Source organism: Sarcophilus harrisii, chromosome 1 (assembly GCF_902635505.1).
Source record: "Sarcophilus harrisii chromosome 1, mSarHar1.11, whole genome shotgun sequence".
Lineage (NCBI taxonomy): Eukaryota > Metazoa > Chordata > Mammalia > Dasyuromorphia > Dasyuridae > Sarcophilus > Sarcophilus harrisii.
Window position 1 is genome coordinate 669,722,838 of NC_045426.1, and position 22,830 is coordinate 669,745,667.

The window sequence follows — 22,830 nt, forward strand, 5'->3', positions numbered from 1 at the left end:
AGTGCTTTATGGTTTTCACAGTGCTTCCTTAGGAAAATAACCAAAAAAATAATATTATAGCTTTTTAAAGTTCGCAAAGCATTTTACATGTTATCTCAATAGATCCTTGCAACAATCCTGTGAGCTAGGTGCTATTATCATCCCCATTTTATAGATAAGGAAACTGAGTCTGACAAAGATTGTCTTCCTCAAGGTCCAATGGCTACCAGGATCCTACCAGGCTAGAGCAGGATCCTGATTCCAAGTCTAAAGCTCTAAAGTGAAGAGACTTGTCCATGGCTACACTGGAACATTACCAGGGGCTAAAAACATAACCAAGGGCTCCTGATTCCCAGTTTCAAGCTCTATTCATTTTTCATGACATTCTTTAGTTTCCTGATTTCAAACACTCTCCAGTTCAATTTTCTCTAGCATTTCACCTCCTAAAACAAAGCCAATGGAAAAAAAGTAGTATTAGAATGAAGCATGCTAGTAACAAAGTTCTATTAAGGTGAAAATATGGCCTGGGACTTTGGGTTTCTAAAATTCAAAATCGAATTTCAATTTTCAAAAATCCATCAAAATCGAGAAACATTTCTTAAGTGCCTCTGTGCCAGGCACTATGTTAAATAAATCCTTGGGGATTCAAGAGGCAAGGGTCCTTGCCCTCAAGGAACTTACTTAAAGAGATGACAACAAGCAAACAAACATATATGTACAAGCTATATGCAAGATAAATAGGAAATAAAAGATAGAAGGCACAAGGTTGAGTAAGACTTCCAATGAAAGATAGGATTTTAATAAGAACTTAAAGAAAATCAGAGATGATCTACATCATCACATTATAAAGTTATAAACACCTGAACTGGGAATCCTTCATATACTCACACTAAAAAAACCCACTAAGTTTATTAATTAAAAAAAAAAAAAAAAAAAAAAAGCTACACAATTTTCACCAGACTGACAAATTTCTGTTGCTACACTTGGCTAATTGCAAAGAGACAACAGTTCAAACTCTAAAGCACTACTGTGCAAGACTATGAAGTGATAATTATGTCAAATAGTTATAGTCATACTTTGAGTTTCTGCATCTGTAAAATTGGGGGGGGTGGGGGAATTTATTCATCAAAGGGATTTCATGAAGATTAAAAAAAACCAAAAATACATTTGGAGCTCATCAGAAGAAAAATCCAATTTAAAATTTTTAAGTTATCATTTTAATGAAATATACTGACAAGTATAACCAGAAAAAGCAAAACCTGATACATTTTAATAGGCTCAGATTCCTTAGGATAAAGAGATTCCGTAAAGCTCGGCAGCCATCTCAGCTCTATTCCATACTAGTTAGGCAAGTCATTGCTCTATGGGCTTCAGTATCCTCTTCTATAAAATAGAAGCAATGAACTTGATTAAGATTCCCTTTAGGAATCTATTGGACACCAGCCCTGAAGTCAGGAGGACCTGAGTTCAAATCTGGCTTCAGACACTTAACACCGCCTGGCTGTGTGACCCTGGGCAAGTCACTTAATCCCAATTGCCTCAGCAACAACAACAACAACAACAACAACAACAAAAAAAAAAAAAAAAAAAAAAAAAAAAGGAATCTATTGGAAATAGAAAGTTAATAAAATGTTCATACCCTGTGACCCAGGGAGGTCACATTTATTAATCATCTACTATATTCTAGGTACTATGCGAAGTGATTTACAAATATCTTATTTGATTCTCATAATAACCCTTATCTCCATTAATTAGTGGGGGAAACTGAGGCAGACAGCAGTTAAGTGACTTGCCTAGAGTCACCCCTTAGTAAGAGTCTGAGATAGATCTTTACTCAGGTCTTACTTGCTCCAGGTCCAGGGCTCTACCGACTGCAGCATCCAGCTACCCCAATCCAGAGACTCCATTGAAGGTATATGCCTAAGAAGCCCGAGTGACAACATCAGAAAATCCCATATACACCAAAATATTGAGAGTAGACCTTTGCTTAATGGCAAAAAACCAGACAAAAAAAGACGTTCATCAATAGGAGAATGGCTAAACAAAATGTAGTAATTCAGTATTACTATTCAGTAAGAAACAATGATATGATGAATAGAGAGGAGAAAAAGATGTATATGAAGTGATACAAAATGAAACAGAAGCAAGAAAACAATATATCTTATGACTATCACAATGTAAATGGAAACGACATCAAATGTAAAAAATTAGAATTAATAAGAAACCTAGCCCTGAAGAAGAGTCAAGAAAAAACACCTATCCTGCTTCTTGAAAGAAATCAGGGACACTGGATAGAGGATACTGCATATAATATTAGACTTTTTGATATATTATAAATTTGGAAAAACCTTTTTTTCTTGTCTTCCTCTTTCTGAAAAAATGTTTTACTATAAGGAATGACCTTCTGGAAAAGGGGCTGGGGAAGAAAGGTCCACTGAAAAAGGAAGTAGAGGTGACGTTAAAAATCAAAAAATGTCAATAACACTTTACTTTAAAAACAAAAATTCCATCCACCGTTAAATATTTATCAGCAATGAGCCTAAAGTTACCTCATCCATACTTTCTTATCTTCAAGTAAAGGAATACACTTCATCTGAGATGGAGAGCTTTAAAAAAAAAAAAAAAAAATTAAATCGCTTCCCAAGAAATACAAAATAGGATCATAGATTTAAAGTTGGAAGAGCTTTGTGAAGTTGTCTGTCTAATCGAACCCTGTGATTTTACAGTTAAGAGGACTGAGGCCCAGAAGAAGGAAGCAACCTGCCCCAGATTACACAGGTAGAGATAGATGTGGCCAAGCTGAGAACCGAGTTCTCCGACTCCAAATGCATCGTTTTGTTCCATTGTATCTCCTAGCCTCGTTTCTCCCATCCCCAGATTTTACAATAGAATAACTGAGGCCCTAAATTTAAGCCAGTTGTCCCAAATGGAGACTCCAAGTGAACAGAGTGTCCTCTGACACAAAGCTTTGTCAGGCCCTCAGAGAGCTGACAGTTATGGTGCAGCTTCCCCTATAACAAAACCTAAATGGCTGAAGTTCATCCAATCTCTGCTTAAAGATCTACAGTGACCAGGAATTTGCTCCCTCCCAAGGAAATCATTTCTTTAACAGGCTCTGAATACTCAAAAATGTGCTCTAATATCAATTGAGATTTCTGCCTGCAGCTTACACATATAGAAGTCCTACTGCTGCCCTCTGGAACCAAGCAAAAGAAATATAACTTTTCTCTCCCATATAAGCCCTTCTGTCATTAAAGATTAAAACCACATTCCCCCAAGTTCTCTCTTCTAATATAATCCCCAGTTCTTTCAGTCTCCACATGGCATGGTCCTGAATCCCCTCATCAGATTAATCTACCACCTTACATAGTTATTATCGTCTACCCCCTCATTTCACTATATATAAGTTGGTGTATTATTTGTGCTATCTATATATTCTATGAGACCTGCATGTTACTCAGTATGTAATATACATGTAATATGTATATTAAATCCATTTTATCTTTTTTGAAATTAATAACTTTTATATAGTACTTTATATTTATAAAGGACTTTCACACTATCTCATTTGACATGAGACAGACTAATGTAGGAAAAAAACTGGGTTGCAAATCAAGATACCTGTACTCTAATGCTAGCTGAACTACTGATTGACTACATGGCTGGAGCAAATCATCTTTTTAAAGATAAGAAAAATGACTGTGAATTGGTCCAACTATTGTGGAAAGTAATTTGGAATGAAGCTAAAATGACCCTCCCCTTTGAAGCCAAGTCCTCTCTAAAATTGACATGAATGACAAGAAGACCCTACATATAACCCCATATAGTCTCTCTAGAACTTTTTCATGACAGCAAAAAATAGGAAATAAAGTTATTTCAAGAATGATTGCTTGCTTAAAGAGTGAATATGAAGAATTCAAAGAAAGGTAAGATTTATATGAAGTATTGTAAAATGAAATAAGGAAAACAATATATAAGACTACAAAAATAAAAACAAAACTCTGATAATAAATGCTGCTTAACTACGGTGATTAAAGCTGGCCCCAAAAAGAACTGATAAGGGTATGTCTTCTTTGAAGAATACTACATTTACCATCAGACTCAGAAGATAACTTGGTTGGTTTCACATAATTTTTCCCCCTACGCCACATATACATTGTTTTTGATTCCTGTTTATAAGGGACAGTTCACTGGATAAAGGAGAGGAGAAATATATTTAGAAATGGATATATGAAAACAGAAAACATTAATTTTTAATGAATGGATTGGTCTGGATGATATCTAGGTTCCTCTTAAAGATAACATTAAAAAGGTCTAAGACTCCTTCTAAATATTCTCACAACAATCCTACTATGCAGGTAGTACAATTATCATTATCTACATTTCATAGAAGGCAAAAATCACTTGTCCAAAGTTAAACATCTAAAAATTTTGCCAAACAAGGACTTGAACCAAGATATTCTGACTAAAAATCATGGCTCTCTCCACTACAACAAACTGCCTTCATTATATCCCACCTTAAGAATAACTGCATTGATAGCAGAGATTCATCTCACTTGAACCAGAAAAGTATTATAAATGTTCAATACAGTGTCATATATTATCTGGGCACTTAATAAATGTTTAAAGAAGAGGAGTAGATTATATTTCTAATGAAATCCAACAGCTGGTATAGACAAAAAGCCTATTCTGTTTTCCATATTCTTACTCTTAAAAGTTAATTTCTTTCAGTAAAACCACAGAATTTCTCAAGAAATCGAGAAATGAAAAGAACCTCCACCTCTGAGTCCAAATAGAAAAGAGTTAGCTAACCAGGAGGAATTAAGTCAAAGCCTGGAACTCCTGGTAAACACCTTCCTAGCTGTTACAAGAGAAAATGGGAGGAGCAGGAAGGGTGGAGGCAGAGGAAAGTCTAAAGGACACTAAACTAACTGTACAATGTGTTTTACCAGCCTCATACAGCTTCATGGGGCAGGGTCCTTTATTTTTGTGTTCCTTACTAAGACTAGCACTGAGCCATGTACATAGTAAATAACAATAACAATTGGTGAATTAAATTAAAATTACTATTGATTTACTATTGAAATACCATATGAATTACATTTGACACATATTGCCCTTTTTCTAAAACAGAGGTTGCTTCTATAGTTCTAATCCTTAAAAATAAGAAATAAAATTGCCAATCTCAAAACTGGCAGGGACTTCAAAGATCATCCGGTCCCATTACAACTGAAGCAGGAATCTCTTCTTCAGAGCCCCAAAACTTCCCTTGAATTTCTCCAGTGATGGGAAGTTTACTACCACACAATATGGCCCATTCCACTGCTATTTTAACTTCAACTATTTGGAAACTCTTTAACTTTCCCTCCCACATTGAAAGCCTACTAAATTAGAGGTGAGAGAAAAGAAGGATAACCAAAGACAGAGATGAAACTATGGTATTTGCATAAGGGGGTCAGCTATAGAAAGATTGTTAGGCTGAAACACTTAATATTTGAGAGGAAGTAACAAAAGATAAAAGACTAAAAACAGGCTGAAACCAGATTGGAAGACCGTGAGCATTAGGTTGAAGAGTTTGGACTTTATCCTGTAAGCAATAGGAAATCCCTCAGAGATGGCTAAACAAAGAAGGATGTGATGAAGACTATTTAACAAGACAATTCTGGAAGAATTAATAACAAAGAAGGATGTGATGAAGGCTATTTAACAAGACAATTCTGGAAGAATTAATATCTACTAGGTTGAATTTTTTTTAATGATATCACCTCACAAGTCTAACATTTCTAAACAAATGGAATGTTTAACACTATGACCATCGAAAAAGGGCCTAGGCTTTCACCCATTTTTCAGGTTAACAGAACCTAGAATATTCAGATGTCACAAATACACTCTTCCACAATGCTACGTTACTACCTTCTGGGAATCTTCTGCACGCTCTTATTTGATACTATTCTTTCCCAAATCCATATAAAAATAGTTTTTCATTTTCGTAAAACTTTGTATTATAAATTTTACTCCTTCCCTTCCTTACCTCCCCATTCCTCAAGACAGCAAGCAATCTAATATGGGTTAAATGTGTGCTATCCTTTAAAACATATTTCCATATTTTTCAGGTTGTACGTTAAAAAATCAGACCAAAAAGGGGGGGGGGGGGGGGGGGGGGGGGGGGGGGGGGGGGGGAACGACACAAGAAAGGAAAAAAACAAAAAAGGTAAAAATAGTTATGTTTCAATCCATATTCAGTCTCCATAGTTCTCCCTCTGGATGCAGATAGCATTCTCTATCCAAAGTCTATTGGAATTGTCTTACATCAATGTATTGCTGAGAAGAGCTAAATTTACCATGGCTGATCATCCATACAAAGTACCTGGACAATATTCTCCTGGTTCTACTCACTTCATTCAGCATCAGTTCATGTAAATCTTTCAAGACTTTTCTCTAATTAGCCTGCTCAGCATTTCTTTTAAAACAGTAATATTCCATACATTTATGTATCATAACTTATTCAACCCAAGTGATGGACATCCACTCAATTTCTAGTTTCTTCCATTACAAAAAGAGCTACCACAAATATTTATGCACATGTGGATCCTTTCCCCTTTTTTATGATCTTTTTGGGACAGTAGTGAGACTGCTGGATCAAAGGTATGCAAAGTTTTATAGGTTTGGGTATAGTTCCCAATTGTTCTCCAGAAAGGTTGGATCATATTTCATGACTGTAGCAACAATGCATCAGTGATCTAGTTTTCCTACATCCCCTTCAACATTTATCATCTTTTCCTGTCATCTTAGCCAACCTGAGAGGTGTGAGGTGGTTACCTCAGACTTGTCTTAATTTGCACTTCTCTAACAGTGACTTAGTGCACTCTTTTTATATGACTAGAAAATGACTTTAATTTCTTTATCTAAAAATTGTTCATGTTCTCTGACCATTTATCAACTGAAGAATGACTTGTATTTTTATAAGTGTGAGTCAATTCTCTACATATTTTAGAAATGAGGCCTTTATCAGAAACACTGGCTATAAAAATTTTTTTCCTAGCTTTCTGCTTCCCTTATAATCTTGGCTGCATTACTTTGTGCAAAACTTTTTTAACTTAATGTAATCAAAATTATCCATTTTGCATTTCATAATGTTTTCTAATTCTTTGACCACAAATTCCTCTATTCTTCACCAAATCCAACAGGCTGACCATCCCTTTCTCTCCAAATTTGCTTATATATCATCTTTTATGTCTATCATGAACCCATGTCAACCTTTTTTGATACAGAGTGTTAGATGCAGATCAATGCCTAGTTTCTGCCATGTTATTTTCCAATTTTCCCAGCAATTTTTGATAAATAGTAAGTTCTTATCCCAAAAGCTAGAGTCCTTGGGTTTATCAAATTCTAGACCACTATAGTCATTGACTATTGTACTTTGTGTACTTAACCTATTCCACTGATTGACTATTCTACTTCTTAGCTAGTACCAAATGGTTTTGATGACCACTGCTCTTATAATATAGTTTTAGGTCAGACATGGCTAGGCCACCTTCCTTTGCATTTTTTGCCTATTAATCCTCTTGATATTCTTGACCTTTCTGTTCTTCCTGATGAATTCTGATATATTTTCTAGCTCAATAAAGCAATTTTTTCGGCAGTTTGATTGATATGGCACTGATTAAATAGATTAATTTAAGTAGAATTGTCATTTTTATTATATTGGCTCAGCCCATCCATGAGCAATCAATATTTTTCCAACTGTTTAGATCTAATTTTGTTTCAAAAATGTTTTGCAATTGTATTCATACCTAGCCTTGTCTTGGGGTAGGTAGATTCCCAAATTACTTTATATTGTCTACAGTTATTTCCCTTTCTATCTCTTGCTGCTGGGCTTTGTCAGTAACATAAAGAAATGTTGATGATTTATGTGAGTTTATTTTATATCCAGCAACTTTGCTAAAGTTGCTAACTGTTTCTGATAGTTTTTTAGTTGATTCGCTAGGATTCTGTATCATCATATCATTACCTATTCTAATTCCCTTAATTTCTCTTTCTTATGGCTAAAGATAAACATTTCTAGCACAATGTTAAACAATGGTGGTAATAATGGGTAACCTTGTTTCATCTGTGATCTTACTGCGAATGCTTCTAGCTTATCCCCACTACATATAATGCTTGCTGCTGGGTTTAGATAGATGCTACAAATCATTTATTCCTATGCTCTCCAGTGTTTTGGTTTTTTTTCAATTTTTATGAGCAATCCCAAGAAAATAAAATCAGTAATCTGTCAGCCACTAAGAAATCTCTAGCCATCCCCTAAGAAAATTCAGGGAAGGGCTGAAGGTGGCGCAGTGGATAAGCATCTGCCCTGAAGTCAGGAAGACCTGATTTCAAATCTGACATCAGACACTTAACTAGTCTTAGCTGTGTGACCCTGGGCAAGTCACTTAACCCCAATTGCCTCAGGAAGAAGAAGAAGGAAGAAGAAAGAAAAGAAAATTCAGGGAAGATAAATCCTATCAAACAAGAGTCTTAATTATAAAAACTGGTAAGTTATAATTAAGAACCAAGTTAGGAACTCCCTGCCCTACAGGTGAAATGAAAGTCAAGGGTAAAGGACCACTGATAAAGCAATGTACCTCTGACCTCCATAAATCTTATCACCTAGAGCAGTCTCAGTCTGCCAAAGTTCGGGTGTTTCGGGGCTTTCTTTCCTATATTCCTAATGAATTTAAAAGCTCAGTCAGTTCTATACTGCCCTCAAGTCTCATTTTCAGCACTTCTTATGGTTCCTGCTACTGTCAAGATACCACATTTTTAGGACTTGTCCTAATTTAACAATTTTAGAATCTATGACAGTGGTGTTATTTGTCCTATCAATTGTGTCTGGCTCTTTGTGGGGGTTGTAGGGCAAAGATACTAGATACTTTTGTCATTTCCTTCTCCAGCTCATTTTACAATTGAGGAATCTGAGGCAGAGATTAAATGATTTGTCCAAGGTCACACAGCTGCTAAGTGTTTGAGATCTAAACTCATATGTTCCTAACTCCAGACTTGGCACATCTTACTGCCCAATACCAATCAATAATACTATCCGTTCCCAATTCAAGAGAGGAAGGCCAAAAATGTTAACCAAGTCAAGCAAGGTATCATGATGTTCACTATAACATTCTATCTGGCAGTGGGCTATAGCAGAAAATTTCTTGGCCTAAGTATCAAGAAACTTGGATTCCAAAACTAGCTTTACAGCTATTGGGTTAGTCTTTTAACTAGTCTTCTTGCATCCAATCTTTTGCCCCTTTTGCAATCATCTTCTACCTGGTTTCCAAACCAATCTTCTTAAAACTAACTCTAACCATGGGAGATACTATATGTACAGTGGAAAGAGCATTGGTCCTGAATTCAAATCACATTTCTGACATTTACTATTAGTATGACTTTGAGCAAACTAAGAGAGGGAGAAAGACAGAGACAGACACACGAGACACAAACAGAAAGAAAGAGAAAAAGTGTGAGAGAGAATTGAATTAGATGACAAATATGATCCCTTTCAACATTAGGTCCATGAATATGTGATCCCAAATATTCATTGTTTCTGTGATAAAATACAACACCCTTAGGCAGGCACTTGAAAGCCTTCCAAAATATGTTCAAAATGATTGTACAGTATAACTTCTATCAGACTGTTTGCCATACTAGGGAGGGAGGAGGTAAGGGAGAGAAGGAGAAAAAAATTGGAACTCAAAATCTTACAAAATTGAATACTGAAGTCTATCTTTGCATATAACAGGAAAAATAAAATGCTATGGAAATTTTTTTTAAAGCCCTCCAAACTCTAGCTGGCTCTAATTACCTTTAAAAAAAAAAAAAAAACAGCGCCGCCTATGTTCTGACATATTCAATTTTTAAAGGGCTTACATATGATTAAGATATTTCTTCCCCATCCAGTCACCCCTTATTATAACAAAGATTTTAAAAAGATAAAAAACAGATCAGTTGAGATACTGCATAGGCAATATTCCACACTCATACTCCCCCATTCTACAAGGAAGTACATTTTCACAACTTTTCTGGAGCCAAATAACAATAAATTTACATAGCTTTCAGTTTTGCTTCATTGTTTTCCCACTTATGTTGTAGTCATGGGACATATTGTTTTCTTGGTTCTAAGTTCACTCAGTTTATCTAAGTCTTCCTATGCTTTTCTGAATTCTTCATGTTCATAATTTCTTATAGTACCCAATCTACACTTCTGTATCTACATTTCTAGGCAGTGTAATGAACAAAATGTTGGATTGGGCGTCAGGAACACCTGAGTTCAAATTTGACCTCAGATACTTATTAGGTGTATGACTCTAGGGAGGTCACAATCTGTTTGCCTTAGTTTCCTCATCTGTACAATAGAGATCATAATACATCTATGTTTTCTCCCTACCTCTCTTAGTACAGTCTGCTTCCTCAACTTATCCCTTAGAATCTTGAGCTTTGAATACATTAGGTTCACAGGACAAAATAGTCAATAAACTACAGCAATCTAGTGTTTGACAAACCCAAAGGCCCCAGCTTTGGGATAAGAATTCAATATTTGACAAAAACTGCTAGGGAAAACTGGAAATTAGTATGGCAGAAATTAGGCATTGATCCACACAACACCATATACCAAGTTAAGATCAAAATGGGTTCCTGATCTAGACATAAAGAATGAGATTATAAATTAGAAGAACATAGGATAATTTCTCTCTGACCTGTGGAGGAGGAAGAAATTTGTGACCAAAGAAGAACTAGAGATCATTATTGATCACAAAATAGAAAATTTTGATTATATTAAGTTAAAAAGTTTTTGTACAAACAAAACCAAGGCAAACAAGATTAGATTGGAAGCAATAAGCTGGGAAAACATTTTTACATTCAAAAGTTCTGATAAAGGTCTCATTTCCAAAATATATAGAGAATTTACTCACATTTATAAGAAATAAAGCTATTCCCCAATTGATAAATGGTCAAAGGATATGAACAGACAATTTTTGGATGATGAAATTGAAACTATTTCTACTCATGTGAAAAGGTGCTCCAAATCATTATTGATCAGAGAAATGCAAATTAAGACAATTCAGAGATACCACTACACACCTCTCAGATTGGCTAAAATGACAGGAAAAGATAATGACAAATGTTAGTGAATGTTGGGGGAAAACTGGGACACTGATACATTGTTGGTGGAATTGTGAACAAATCCAATCATTCTGAAGAGCATTTGGAATTATGCTCAAAAGGTTATCAAACTGTATATACCCTTTGATCCAGCAGTGTTACTACTGGGTTTATATCCCAAAGAGATCATAAAGAAGGGAAAGGGACCCACATATGCCAACAAGATTATACAATGATCAACTCTACTGGAAGTGGCTCTCTTCAACAATGAGAGGATTCAAACCAGTTCCAATTGTTCAGTAACAAAGGGAAATGAATATGGACCACAACATAGTATTTCTATTCTTTCTGTTATTGTTTTCTTGAATTTTTGTTTTCCTTCTCAGGTTTTTTCCTTTCTTTCTAGATCTGATTTTTCTTGTGCAGCAAGATAACTGTATAACTATGTATACATATATTGGATTTAACATATACTTTAACATATTCAATGTATTGGATTACCTGCCATCTAGGGGAGGGGGTGGGGAAAAGGAGGGGAAAAGTTGGAACAGAAGGTTTGGCAAGGATCAATGTTGAAAAATTACCCATAAATATCTTTTGTAAATAAAAAGATATATATATATAAATAAAAATCTTGAGCTTTTTTCAATTCACATCAGGTGTGTGTGCGTGTGTGTGTGTGTGTTTGCACGCATGCATGCACGTGTGTGAGAGATAAAAACATACACAGACCCATCCAGCCACCCTATCCCTTCTCTCCTTCCTTATCCTATCACCACCCTGGTATAGGTCTTCAACACCTCATACTTGGACAATTACAATAGGTCTAAGATGGGTCTAACATAATACACAATTCTCTCCCTGCTACAACCTATCCTTCACTAAGAGGCAGTTAAGTAGGACAGTGCATAGGAATACTAGGCCTGGAGTCACAAAAGCTTGAACTGGAATCACTAAGACACTAAGCAGCTATTGCATGAACTTTATTTGTTTCATTTGTTTTTGGTTAGGGAAAGAAGAGATGTACAATCTCTGAATGGGGGCAGCTTCAATCAAACTGAGACCTGTTGAGGACAGAGCTTAAAAAGACCAAGGTCTCCCATTGCATCCAGGCCCATCTTTAGTCATCCTGATCTAAAGCTGGCCACTGGACCCAGATGGCTCTGGAGGGGTAAGTGAGGCTGGTAACCTTGCATAGCCCTCCCTCACATAAATCCAATTTGCTTACATGTTATGGCATCACCTCTCTGATGTCAAGGAGGACAAAAGGCAAACAACAACAATCTTCAGCTTCCCCCAACTATTTAATGGGGATAATAATAATAGCAACTATCCCAGCGTTGCTAGGAGGATCAAATGAGATATTTCGCACATAGTAGGAGCTTAATAACCATTTGTTCCCTTTCCCCCTTCTTCCCAAGATCAGTGCTGATTAAACTTTCCCCACTCAAAACCATGAATCCTTGTTTCTGGCGGCATTGGTGCACGTGCTATGTGTTCAGTACCAAGGCTGCAGTAAAGTCATGCAGTGCAAACTGGACAGGTGCTGCCAGAAACACCTTGGATTCATTATGCATTTGATTTTGAATTTTTGATGATTACATTCAAAAATCTTCTACTGCTGCCAAATTTTTCATGAGCCCTGCATTCAGTTATGCCACCCTCTTTGGGGTGTGACCCACAATTTAAGAAACTTTGCCCTAGTTTAATATCCCCAAACCCCAGTGGTTCCCATATCTGAAATACTCTCCTTTCTCATCTCTACTGACTGGCTTCCCTGGTCTCTTTCAAATGCCAAGTAAAATCTACTTTCTAAAAGTTTTTTTCCAATCCCCTTAATTCTACTTGATTATTTCCAATATATTCTGTATATAGCTTGGCTATACATACTTGTTAACATGAGCTCTCTCTCATTAGACTTGGCGCTCCGTCTTTCACCTCTATATCCAAAGTACTAAAGGCACACTGCCTGGCCCACAGTAAGTACTTAATAAACACTTATTGTAACTACATAAACCTTAACTATTTTTATCAATGATAGTCAATAAAGTGAGGGAGCTGTGGTATCCCTTGAAAGTTGCTTCTCCATGAGATACCTTTCAATTCTAATAGTCTAATTCAGTCAGAAGCATTGTCAATAGCTCCCCTTACTACTATTATTACAAACATTTACTATGTCACCACAAAGTGTAAGCTAGTGAATGGGTTCATTTTCATTGTTGTGTGTTGTGTATTGTATTTAGCAATAATAATCCTTTATATTAATTTATAAAATACCCCATACAAATTATCTCATTTAATAATGACATTAGAGAGCAAGCCTAAAGATCCCTGTATCATAGGTGAGGAAAACTGAGATTCAAAAAGATAAGATTATTTGCCTAGGGACACCTGGCTAACAAATAGCAGAGAAAACCTAAGCTTCAGGCCTTCCTTCCTACCTTTCAGTCACCATCCTCAAATCAAACTCCATTGACTTCCATCATCCCTAGGATCAAACAGAAAACCTTCTCTTCAACTCCCACTTCACACTTCTCTGTGTTCTGTGATCCAGGACTCCAGCTTCCTGCTTCTCCCTCCACACAAACCTACAATTGCAGATTCCAGGCATATTCCTTTCGCACCCCCACCCACCCACCCAGGTGAAAATGCTTTCCCTCCTCATCTCTGCCTCTGGGTAGTCGAAATCCCATTTTACACAAGATGCTTTTCCCAGTGCCCCTTCATGCCAGGGCCTTTCCTCTGAGATTACCTCCAGTTTATCTTGAATAAATCTTGTCTGTAAACAATTTTTCATGTAGTCTTTTCCCATTCAAATATGAACTCTCTGAGGGCAACTGAACTGTTTTTGTCTTTTCTCTGTATATCCTGAATTTAACACAGTGCCTGGAACACAGCAGTCCCTTAAATACTTGATGATTTAACTAATACAGATCTTGATTCCTAATGCAAAGCACTTTCCAGCATACCAAAGATGTTCCATAAATGTCTGAGAATCTAGATAATTTTGATAGAGTTCAAATTGAACAGATTCAGAATAGTGGATTTAGGAGAGAGGATGACCAAAAGTGTGAAGGCAGACTGACAACTGTGTTACAGAGGCTGGTCACTGGAGATGGCTTAAAAGAATAGGTACTAAAAGACCATCCTGCTTAGAGGTAATTCATAGAAAAGGAAAAAGAACCCCTCATCAGGAAAAGGAACACGTAAGTGAATACTTACAATAAACAATACGTGAAAGTTTACAAACATATTCAAAAATAGCACTACATTAAGGCTCAGTTTTAGATTTCTGCTAAAGGTACTACACCCAGCTTATATCCCAAAGAGATTTTAAAGAAGAGAAAGGGACCCGCATGTGAAAGAATGTTTGTGGCAGCCAGAACAGGAAACTGAGTGGATGCCCATCAATTGGAGAATGGCTGAATAAATCGTGGTATATGAATATTATGGAATATTATTGTTCTGTAAGAAATGACCAGCAGGATGATTTCAGAAAGGCCTGGAGAAACTCACAGGAACGGATTCTGAGTGACCAGGAGTGAACAGGACCAAGAGATCATTATATACTTCAACAACAATACTATATGATGATCAGTTCTGATGGACGTAGCCCTCTTCAACAATGAGATGAACCAAATCAGTTCCAATAGAGCAGTAATGAACTGAACCAGATACACCCAGTGAAAGAACTCTGGGAGATGACTATGAACTACTACATAGAATTCCCAATCCCTCTTATTTTTGTCCACCTGCACTTTTGATTTCCCTCACAGGCTAATTGTACACTATTTCAAAGTCCGATTCTTTTTGTATAACAAAATAACTGTATGGACATGTATACATATATTGTATTTAACATATACTTTAACATATTTAACATGTATTGATCAACCTGACATCTGGGGGAGGAGGTAGGGGTAAGGAGGGGAATAATTGGAACAAAAGGTTTGGCAATTGTCAATACTGAAAAATTACCCATGCATACATATATCTTGTAAATAAAAAGCTATAATAAAAAAAATATTTAAATTGTTGGTATATACTGTATAAGGAGCTGACATATATACCAAAAGCCTCTCTACTGATTTTTCTGACTCAAATATTTCCCTTCTCCAATCCATTATCAATGATATTTCTAAAGCACAGGTAACAGAATCACAGAATCTGAGGGCTGGAAGGGAAGTTCAGTGGGCACCTTATCCAGTCCTAACACATGGGTTGGAATTCCTTGCATGTCATGTCACCTTCCTGATGTCATGGTCTTATTAGAAAACAAAGACAAATTACAACCACAAGATGGGAAAGGATACACAAAGTGCTCATCCAAGCCCCCTGCTCAAGAAGCTCCAATGACTCCTCTTTTTGCCTTTTGTTAAAATACAAATTTTTCTATTTGGCCTTTGAAAGGTCATCATCACCAAGTCCCAGCTTAGCTTCCTACGCTTAATATATCACCATCCTTCAAACCAGTCAAATTGGCTTGCCTGCTCTTCCCCATACTCCCTTTGCATGGTTAACCCTCCATTTCAGAAATCTGTTCCCTATTCATCATCACCTCTTAGAACCCTAGCTTTCTTCAAAATTCAGATTAGGTACCATCTTCTGTAGGAAGCCTGTTCTGATTCAACCCAGTGGCTAATTCTTTCTCCCAGGAAAATTAAATATATTTTGTTTTTAATTTTCTAAGTGTTTTTTCTGTCCCCAAACAGAAGGGAAGCTGCTTGACAACAGAAAGTTTCCTTCACACCCAGTTCATTCCCCACCCCCGGTCACCAAGTTTTTATATCCTCAGTATCTAGCATAGTGCCTGTAATACAGTAGGGGTTTAATAAATATAAGATTGAACTGAACTTCATATGAATTGAACTGAATTTCAGTCACTCCAACACAGCTACCATTCCCTGATTTTTATGCACATCTAATTGCATTTGAAATTCAAGAGAAAATAAACCTTTCTGTATAAAGTATAGAAGCCCCCAAATGAACCCTATGGAGGCCGCACCACCAAAAAAATTTATTTCATTGTGCATTGTTCCAAATATTCAGCACTAGAAATGGTAATTAAAAGAATTTTCAGTACTGCTGATGATACTGGTCTCTTATGGGGAACAGCTACACCACAAAAATCAGAAAATGAAACCTTTTGTGGTTAAATATCGAGTGGCACACACTTCCTCACGTGCTCACCGCAAAAACCACTCCAGAGCAAGAAAAGTAAACGCAAAGAATAGGCCCAGAACTCCAAAGAGCTTGGATAATTCACGGAAATTAATTCTAGGGCTGGGTCACAGCATTCTGACTTTTGAATAAGAACTCAAAGCAATATTCTGAAATGCCCTGCTATAATATACAAATTGATACTGGTAAATAACAATTCTCTGGCTAGGAGTTTCAAACTGAGAATTGTATTTTAAATGACAATGAGAAGGGAAAAAAATAATCATTTCAGCTAATTAGCCTGTGAGCTCCAGAACACAAGAAAAAATCCAAAGCATTTTTGGAGTGTTTTGCTAATAAGTTTAAGAGTCTGTTTTCCTATTCCAACTACCAATGGATAAAGTAAGCAAGGAAAAAATGAGTTACCTGAAAATAAAGACAGTCACTCAGAAAGTAGCTTATATACACTTCCTTCACTTAGTGTGACCACACTGACATAAGAGGATCACTTTAGTAAAATACTCACCAGTTGGAAAAAGAGTATGTCTTCTTTTGCAGAAGGCAATAGTCCCACTATTATATGGATACCCTTCTTATTAAGCCAACCACACCCAACATAGAAATTAGTTTCTTTTTAGTATTCAGGAGGAACCTGGGGAAGTTGTGCAGAAAACCAAGAAGACTAACTCCAATACTTCATTTAATGATCAAATGTTTACATGAACTCAGTTAGCATTTCTTAACACTATTAGAAACCTAGAAACAGCATTCCTTATCTATGGAATACCAATGATAAGTTCATAATGATCAGTTACATAAAATACATACATAAAAATATAATCAAGTTATAAATTAGTGAATCAGTAACAATGACAATAAGGTGTTTTTATCTTTCATCAATCATTTCTGGAAAGGGTACAGTAAAAGTACCGGGCTCAGAATACTGGTTTCAAGTCCTAGTTTTGAAAATGATCACTCAGTCCTTACCTATGAGTCTCAGATTTCTCATTTAGAAAATAGAAAGTTTTTATATTACCAGGGCAGCTAGATGGTGCAGTGCATAGAGCGCTGACACTGGAATCAGGAAGATTCCTCTTACTGATTGTGTGACCCTGAACGTGTCACTTTACCTGATTTGCCTCAGTTTCCTCATCTGTAAAATGAGCTGGCAAAGGAAATGGCAAACCGCTCCAGTGTCTTTGCCAAGAAAACTCCAAATAGGGTCACAAAGACTTGGATGAAACTAAAATATTAGAGCTGAATTTGTAATTACCTATCTTAATGTTGATGTACACTTTGTAAGCTATAAAGCAAGCACTCCATACAGGTGGACCCTCAAACCCTAAACAGCTACACAGGAAATAATTAAAGCTCATATTTATATACCGGTTTCATGACATGGTGGAGAGAGAGGGGGGCAGTCTTGAATCCAGGAAGAGCTGGGTTCAAGTCTTACTTCTAACTGAGACTAGCTGTATGACCCTGGTCATCACTTCTCAGAGTGCTAGGCAACTCTAACAGAGAAGTACCTAATGTGCATTGATAGAGGAAGTTTCCCGACCAGGGAATTCTTATACCAACAAAAACCACAAACCCAGTCTTTCTCTTCCATATGGTGATTTCCATATATCATCTCCTTTGATCACCTAGAGTGGTTCTCAAAGTATGGTCTAGAGAATCCTGGGGATCTCTGAAACCCTTTTAGAGGGTCTACAAATTCAAAAATAGTTTTTATTTCCAATATGGTAAATGTCTATAAACATAACCCAAATAAACAAAAACGCTTTGGAGAGATCCTCAATAATTTGTAATAGGATAAAGATACTGAAAACAAAAGTTTGAGAACCACTGACCTAGACCAAGAGGTGTGGCAGGCCATTAGTGGCACATTGAGTATAATGATAGGAAAGCTGGGAAATCAAATGCAGCCTCAAACACTAACTAGTTGGATGACCTTAGGCAAGTCCCTTAAATCTGTATGCCTCAGTTTCCTCATCTGTAAAATCTCAATAGTAGCACCAAATTCCATGGTTGTTAGGAGGATTACATAAGATAATGGTTGTAAAGTGCTTAGCAAAGTGCCCAGCACATAGCACACACTATCCAAATTTTGACAGTTTGAGAGTGACCCATTCCCCAGCAGAAGAAAATGAGGCTCAAAGAAGCTAAGCAATTCACCTTTTCTCACACAATTAGTAGGATCTTCTGATTCTAAATCCAATGTTCTGGGGGGTAACTCCCTTTGAACCCAGTCTATGGCTTCATGTTGCACTCATCTGTTGCACTTTGTTCTTTAAGAAGTTATCCTAAATTTCACAACTAATCCAATGCATTTCTATAATCCTTTTCCTCTCAAGAAGAATAGACTTGAAATTGAACAGCAAAACTATTTCCATTTACCGCCACGGGGGGGGGGGGGGGGGGGGGCCGAAAAAAGTAGCAGCAGTTCGATCCTGACCTGCCACTCAGCTCAGAAGAGGAAAGGAAGGAGCTACGCTACTGGAAATGAGGAGCAATTAAGACAGAATAATTGGAAGACATCGGCGTTGAAACACCAATGCTGAGATGCTGCCATTAGTTTTTTAAATGGACCCTAAATGTTTCACTTTGGAGAGGAGGGGCGGCGGGGGAGCCCAAAAAACGGAGAGGTTGGTCCCCACACCCGGGAAGGGGCACCGTTGGCTACATTCAACTCCAAAATACCCGTCGAGCCGCCACGGTGAGCTCCACTCACTGAAGCCCTTTAGCTTTTCTAGGAGGCTCTCCCAGTGAAATGTAGCCCCGCCAAGGCTGCAGAAAGGAGTGACTGACCTGCATCCCTGAACCCGACTTCCATTTTAAACCCAAAGTGCATGCAAGAGACACACTAAGCTCATACCAAACCGCACGCCTCACACTTCCTCAGTCTCACGGGAACCTGACTGGGGCATTATTCCGAGAGCAGCAACTCCCGGCGTCTCCCTTTCCCGGGGCTCCCCGGCAAACGCTGCCAGACATTCCGCGTTGCTCGCAGATCCGCGGCCCCCCAGAAGCCCCCTCACCCTCCCGAGGGAGCTCCTCCCCGCCCAAACACGACCGGGTCCCTCTCGCAGTTGGGAAGCGTCTGTGGGTGGGGGGTGGAGTGCGGGGAAGGGGCTCGCTCTAGCACCAGGGACAGGGGAGGCTCCCGGCTCCCACACCAGCCCGCCCCAAGGGTCTCTGGCAGTCCCCGGCGGCCGGGCAGCCATCCCTCCGGCCTCTCTCCGAAGATCGGCTCCCTCAGCCGGCCTGGAGGCACTTCCCTCGGTCGCCCGGGCCACAGGGGCCACATTTTTTGAAAAGATGAGACTGCCTCGGAGACGGAATATCCCGATTCTGGCCGTGGGACTCGTCTCCGACATTCCCAGAACCTGAGAAAGGGGTGGGGGGCGCTGCTTCGCCGGAGCCATCCCGGGGGAGGGGGTTAAATCCTTCAGCCCGCCCTTATTTTCACTGACAACAAGTCCCGAGCAGGTGGCGAAGCCCAGGTACCAGCAACAGGTGTGCCCTTGGGGGGGAGGGGGCCCACGGCCTCCTCCAGAGCCCGGGATGGCGCGGGGCACACGAGGGGCTTGGGGAGCTCCCGGAGAGGGGGAGGGAGGCTCCGGGGCGGAGGCAAGGCCCCGGCCGGACTCGGGGCCCAGGCGCGGGGGAATCCACGGCCCGAGGAGGCGGGCAGGGGCCTGGCCTGCCGGGTGGGGAAACTGAGGCAGGGAGGGGCCGGGCGGGGCTCACCGAGGAGGAGCAGCTTGAGCTCCCGCCGGGCGTCCCGCTTGTCCCGCCGCAGCTGCTTCTCGATCTCGGCGTTGATCCGCTTAGATTCCTTCACCTCGTCGCTGAGGCAACACGCCATCATGGACTCCAGAGTCATCGTCCCGAGGCCCGCGGGGCCGCCCCCGCCGCCGGCGGCGCCCCCCGCCTCACCGAGCCCGAGCCCGGGGCCTGGGCCTGAGCCGGGGCCTGGCCTGGCCGGGCCCCGCCGCCGCCGCCGCCGCCGCCGCCGCCGCGGCTGCCTCAGTCCGAGCCGGAGAGGGGGGACCCTGCGCGCCGCTTCAGCCGGGAGCCCTACGGCCTCCGCCGCCGCCTCAGGCCGAGCGCCGCCGCCGCTGCCGCCGCCGCCTCAAGCCTGCCGAAGTCCCCTCCCTCCCCCCCTCCCCGGACGCCGTCCCCTCAGCGGCCACCGTCCTCCTCCCCCCTCCTTCAGGCCAGCCGCCGCCGCCGCCGAGCCCGAGCGACCAGGGCCGGACAACCTAACCCCGCGGCGCCGAAAACAACCTCGTCGCGAACGGGCAGGCACTGCGGCCAATGGGAAGCCGGCGGCGCCCCCCTAGCGGCCGGGCAGGGGGCGGGACTTCGGCGGGAGGTGACCGCTGGGGCGGGGCGCCGATAGCGGCCGCGGTAGTGGCAGCCGCTGCGGCAGCGGCGCGCGGGAGGGGAAGGGAGGGGCCGGGAAAGAGAAGGGAGGGAAGGAGGAGGGAGGGAACGGCCCGTGAGCGAGGCGGGCGGGCGCGTTTGGTTGCGCCTCAGCAAGGAGGGGAAGGGGCAGCGCGCGGGCCAGAGCTCCCGGGGCGTGGCCGCTCAGGATTGTGGGAATGTGGAGGACTCGCCTGCCGCTGCCTCGGCCTGGGGGGGGGGGGGGGGGGGGGGGGGGGGGGGGGGGGGGGGGGGGGGGGGCGGGGGGGGGGGGGGGGGGGGGGGGGGGGGGGGGGGGGCGCAGGGGGAACTTATGGGGAGGGCTTTGGGAAGTGCGTGCCGAGCCGAGCCCCGCAAGGGTGAACGCGTTCCGCCATTTCCGCTCGCGGCGCGCTGGGGAGGGTCCGAGTAGCGGGGAACTGGGCCTCTATTTTACCGAGGGGGAGGCCGAGTCCGACCATGGAGGGCTGTATGACCTTGGACTAGGAGCGCCCTCGGTGTGAGCTGCAAAGTGAGGGCGAGAGGGGGCTCTGGCCCCGGGTCTGACTCCTGCTTTGGGAAGGTTAGCCCCGATCCTGGGCCTCTTCCTCGGTCCGTGCAACGGGAGTTCCCAAATGTGCCCGCTTATTAGTTTGGGACGATGCGCCTCGGTTTCCTCCGTCTGTAAAGTGGGGGGGTGATGCTGGGCAAGCGCCCCCCAAAGCGACGAGACGGTCCTCCCGGCGCCGCGGAGCCCCTCGAGACCCCAGAGGCGCCGAGGCTGGTCCCCCGGGCGTTGAGGCCTTGTGGGAGCCCCTGGAAAAGTCCCTGAAGTTCCCTCTTATGTGAAAAATGGGTCATGAGCGTGTACGCCTCCAGGGAGGCGAGATCAGATGAGATGGTAGATAATGAGGCAATGGACGTTTGCAACCCCCCACCCCCCCACCCCCACCCCCCGGCGCTGTGGATGGGGGGGAGCGTTGGCGCCTAAGAGCAGGGACTTTGATTCCCTCCGTCTGGCGCACAGTAGGGCCTTTATAAGTGCTTATTGGATCTGCCGGCGAAGATTGATGACTTCTTCATCAGTGATGATTTTGGAGGGCCTTACGAGGAGCCTTCCCGCCTTAGAAAGTCCCCTCTTCCTTCCCACAAGCTAGCCATGCTAATTGTGTAGGAAGGGGTGACTGAGGAGGAATCTTCTCAGGAAATAAATAAAAGAAAGAACTCTGATCAACACAATGACCGACCAGGATTCCAAAGGTCTCATGATGAAATATACTGCCTTCCTCTTGAGAGGTGATGAACCCAGACTGCAAACTACAACCTATGTTACTTAATTTTCTTTCTTTCTTTGGACTTGACTAGTGCAAGCTTCCTCCAGGAAACTATCCCAGGGAAATCCTAAGTAAGTCAGTCCTCAACTCCCTAGGCCAATATTTCTCTGAATCCAGCCATTTTCTGTCCTTAGACATGGTCAGTCTGGGAACATCATTTTGGTGGTTTAAAGGAAGCAGAGGGGCAGGAAGAATAATCCTAAAGGGATTGTAGTAGTTGTGGTGGAGTTGGTGGTAGTGTTTTCTCTTCATTCTCAAAAAGGACTTGGACATCAGGGAGCAGATGCTATTGATTGAGGTCCTGGGTAACGAAGTGGGCTGCCCAGAGAGAACCTGAAGTGCTGATGAAATTTCTTCCTGAGGCAAGCCCATAAAGAACTGATGGGATCAGCTCAGTTTTGTAGGCCCATCCTCTGTAGAGGTCATGGGTAGCCTCTCCTTGCTGTGTCCTGTCAGAAATCCAAGTTATGTTAAATTTCTTCTATAAATCAGTCCATGTCCCAGGCCATCTTTGCTGAATTCCTTTTGGGAAAGTCAGACAGGACCTTCTGCCTAGTGGTGCTTTCGCCCCTCCTCCCCCATGCCTCATGGTGTCTATCCTTCTTCTAGCTAACTAACTACATGCTCTCCCAAATCTATTTCATATTTACCATTCCTTGTGTTTATTGTATCTCTTCATTTTATCTGTAACTCTTATCCTAAGTAAACCAACTTTTGCCAAAGAGAAAGGCCATTATTCTGAACATTCGTTGCTTACATCAATCTCACCATTTGGTGGTGAACCTCAAACACATCACTGTAACATTCAAGT

At 41.1% G+C, this 22,830-nt stretch overlaps 1 protein-coding gene across 1 annotated transcript in view; it reads right to left on the bottom strand.

Moving 5' to 3' along the window:
- The window catches only part of GNA11 (G protein subunit alpha 11), a 71,180-nt gene extending 50,967 nt beyond the window's left edge, over positions 1 to 20,213 (bottom strand). The window contains exon 1 of the mRNA XM_031948247.1: positions 20,029 to 20,213. Coding sequence (XP_031804107.1) covers positions 20,029 to 20,164 — 136 coding nt within the window. The 5' untranslated portion in view covers positions 20,165 to 20,213. The remainder of the gene's footprint in view (positions 1 to 20,028) is intronic.
- Between the last annotated feature and the right edge of the window lie 2,617 nt (positions 20,214 to 22,830).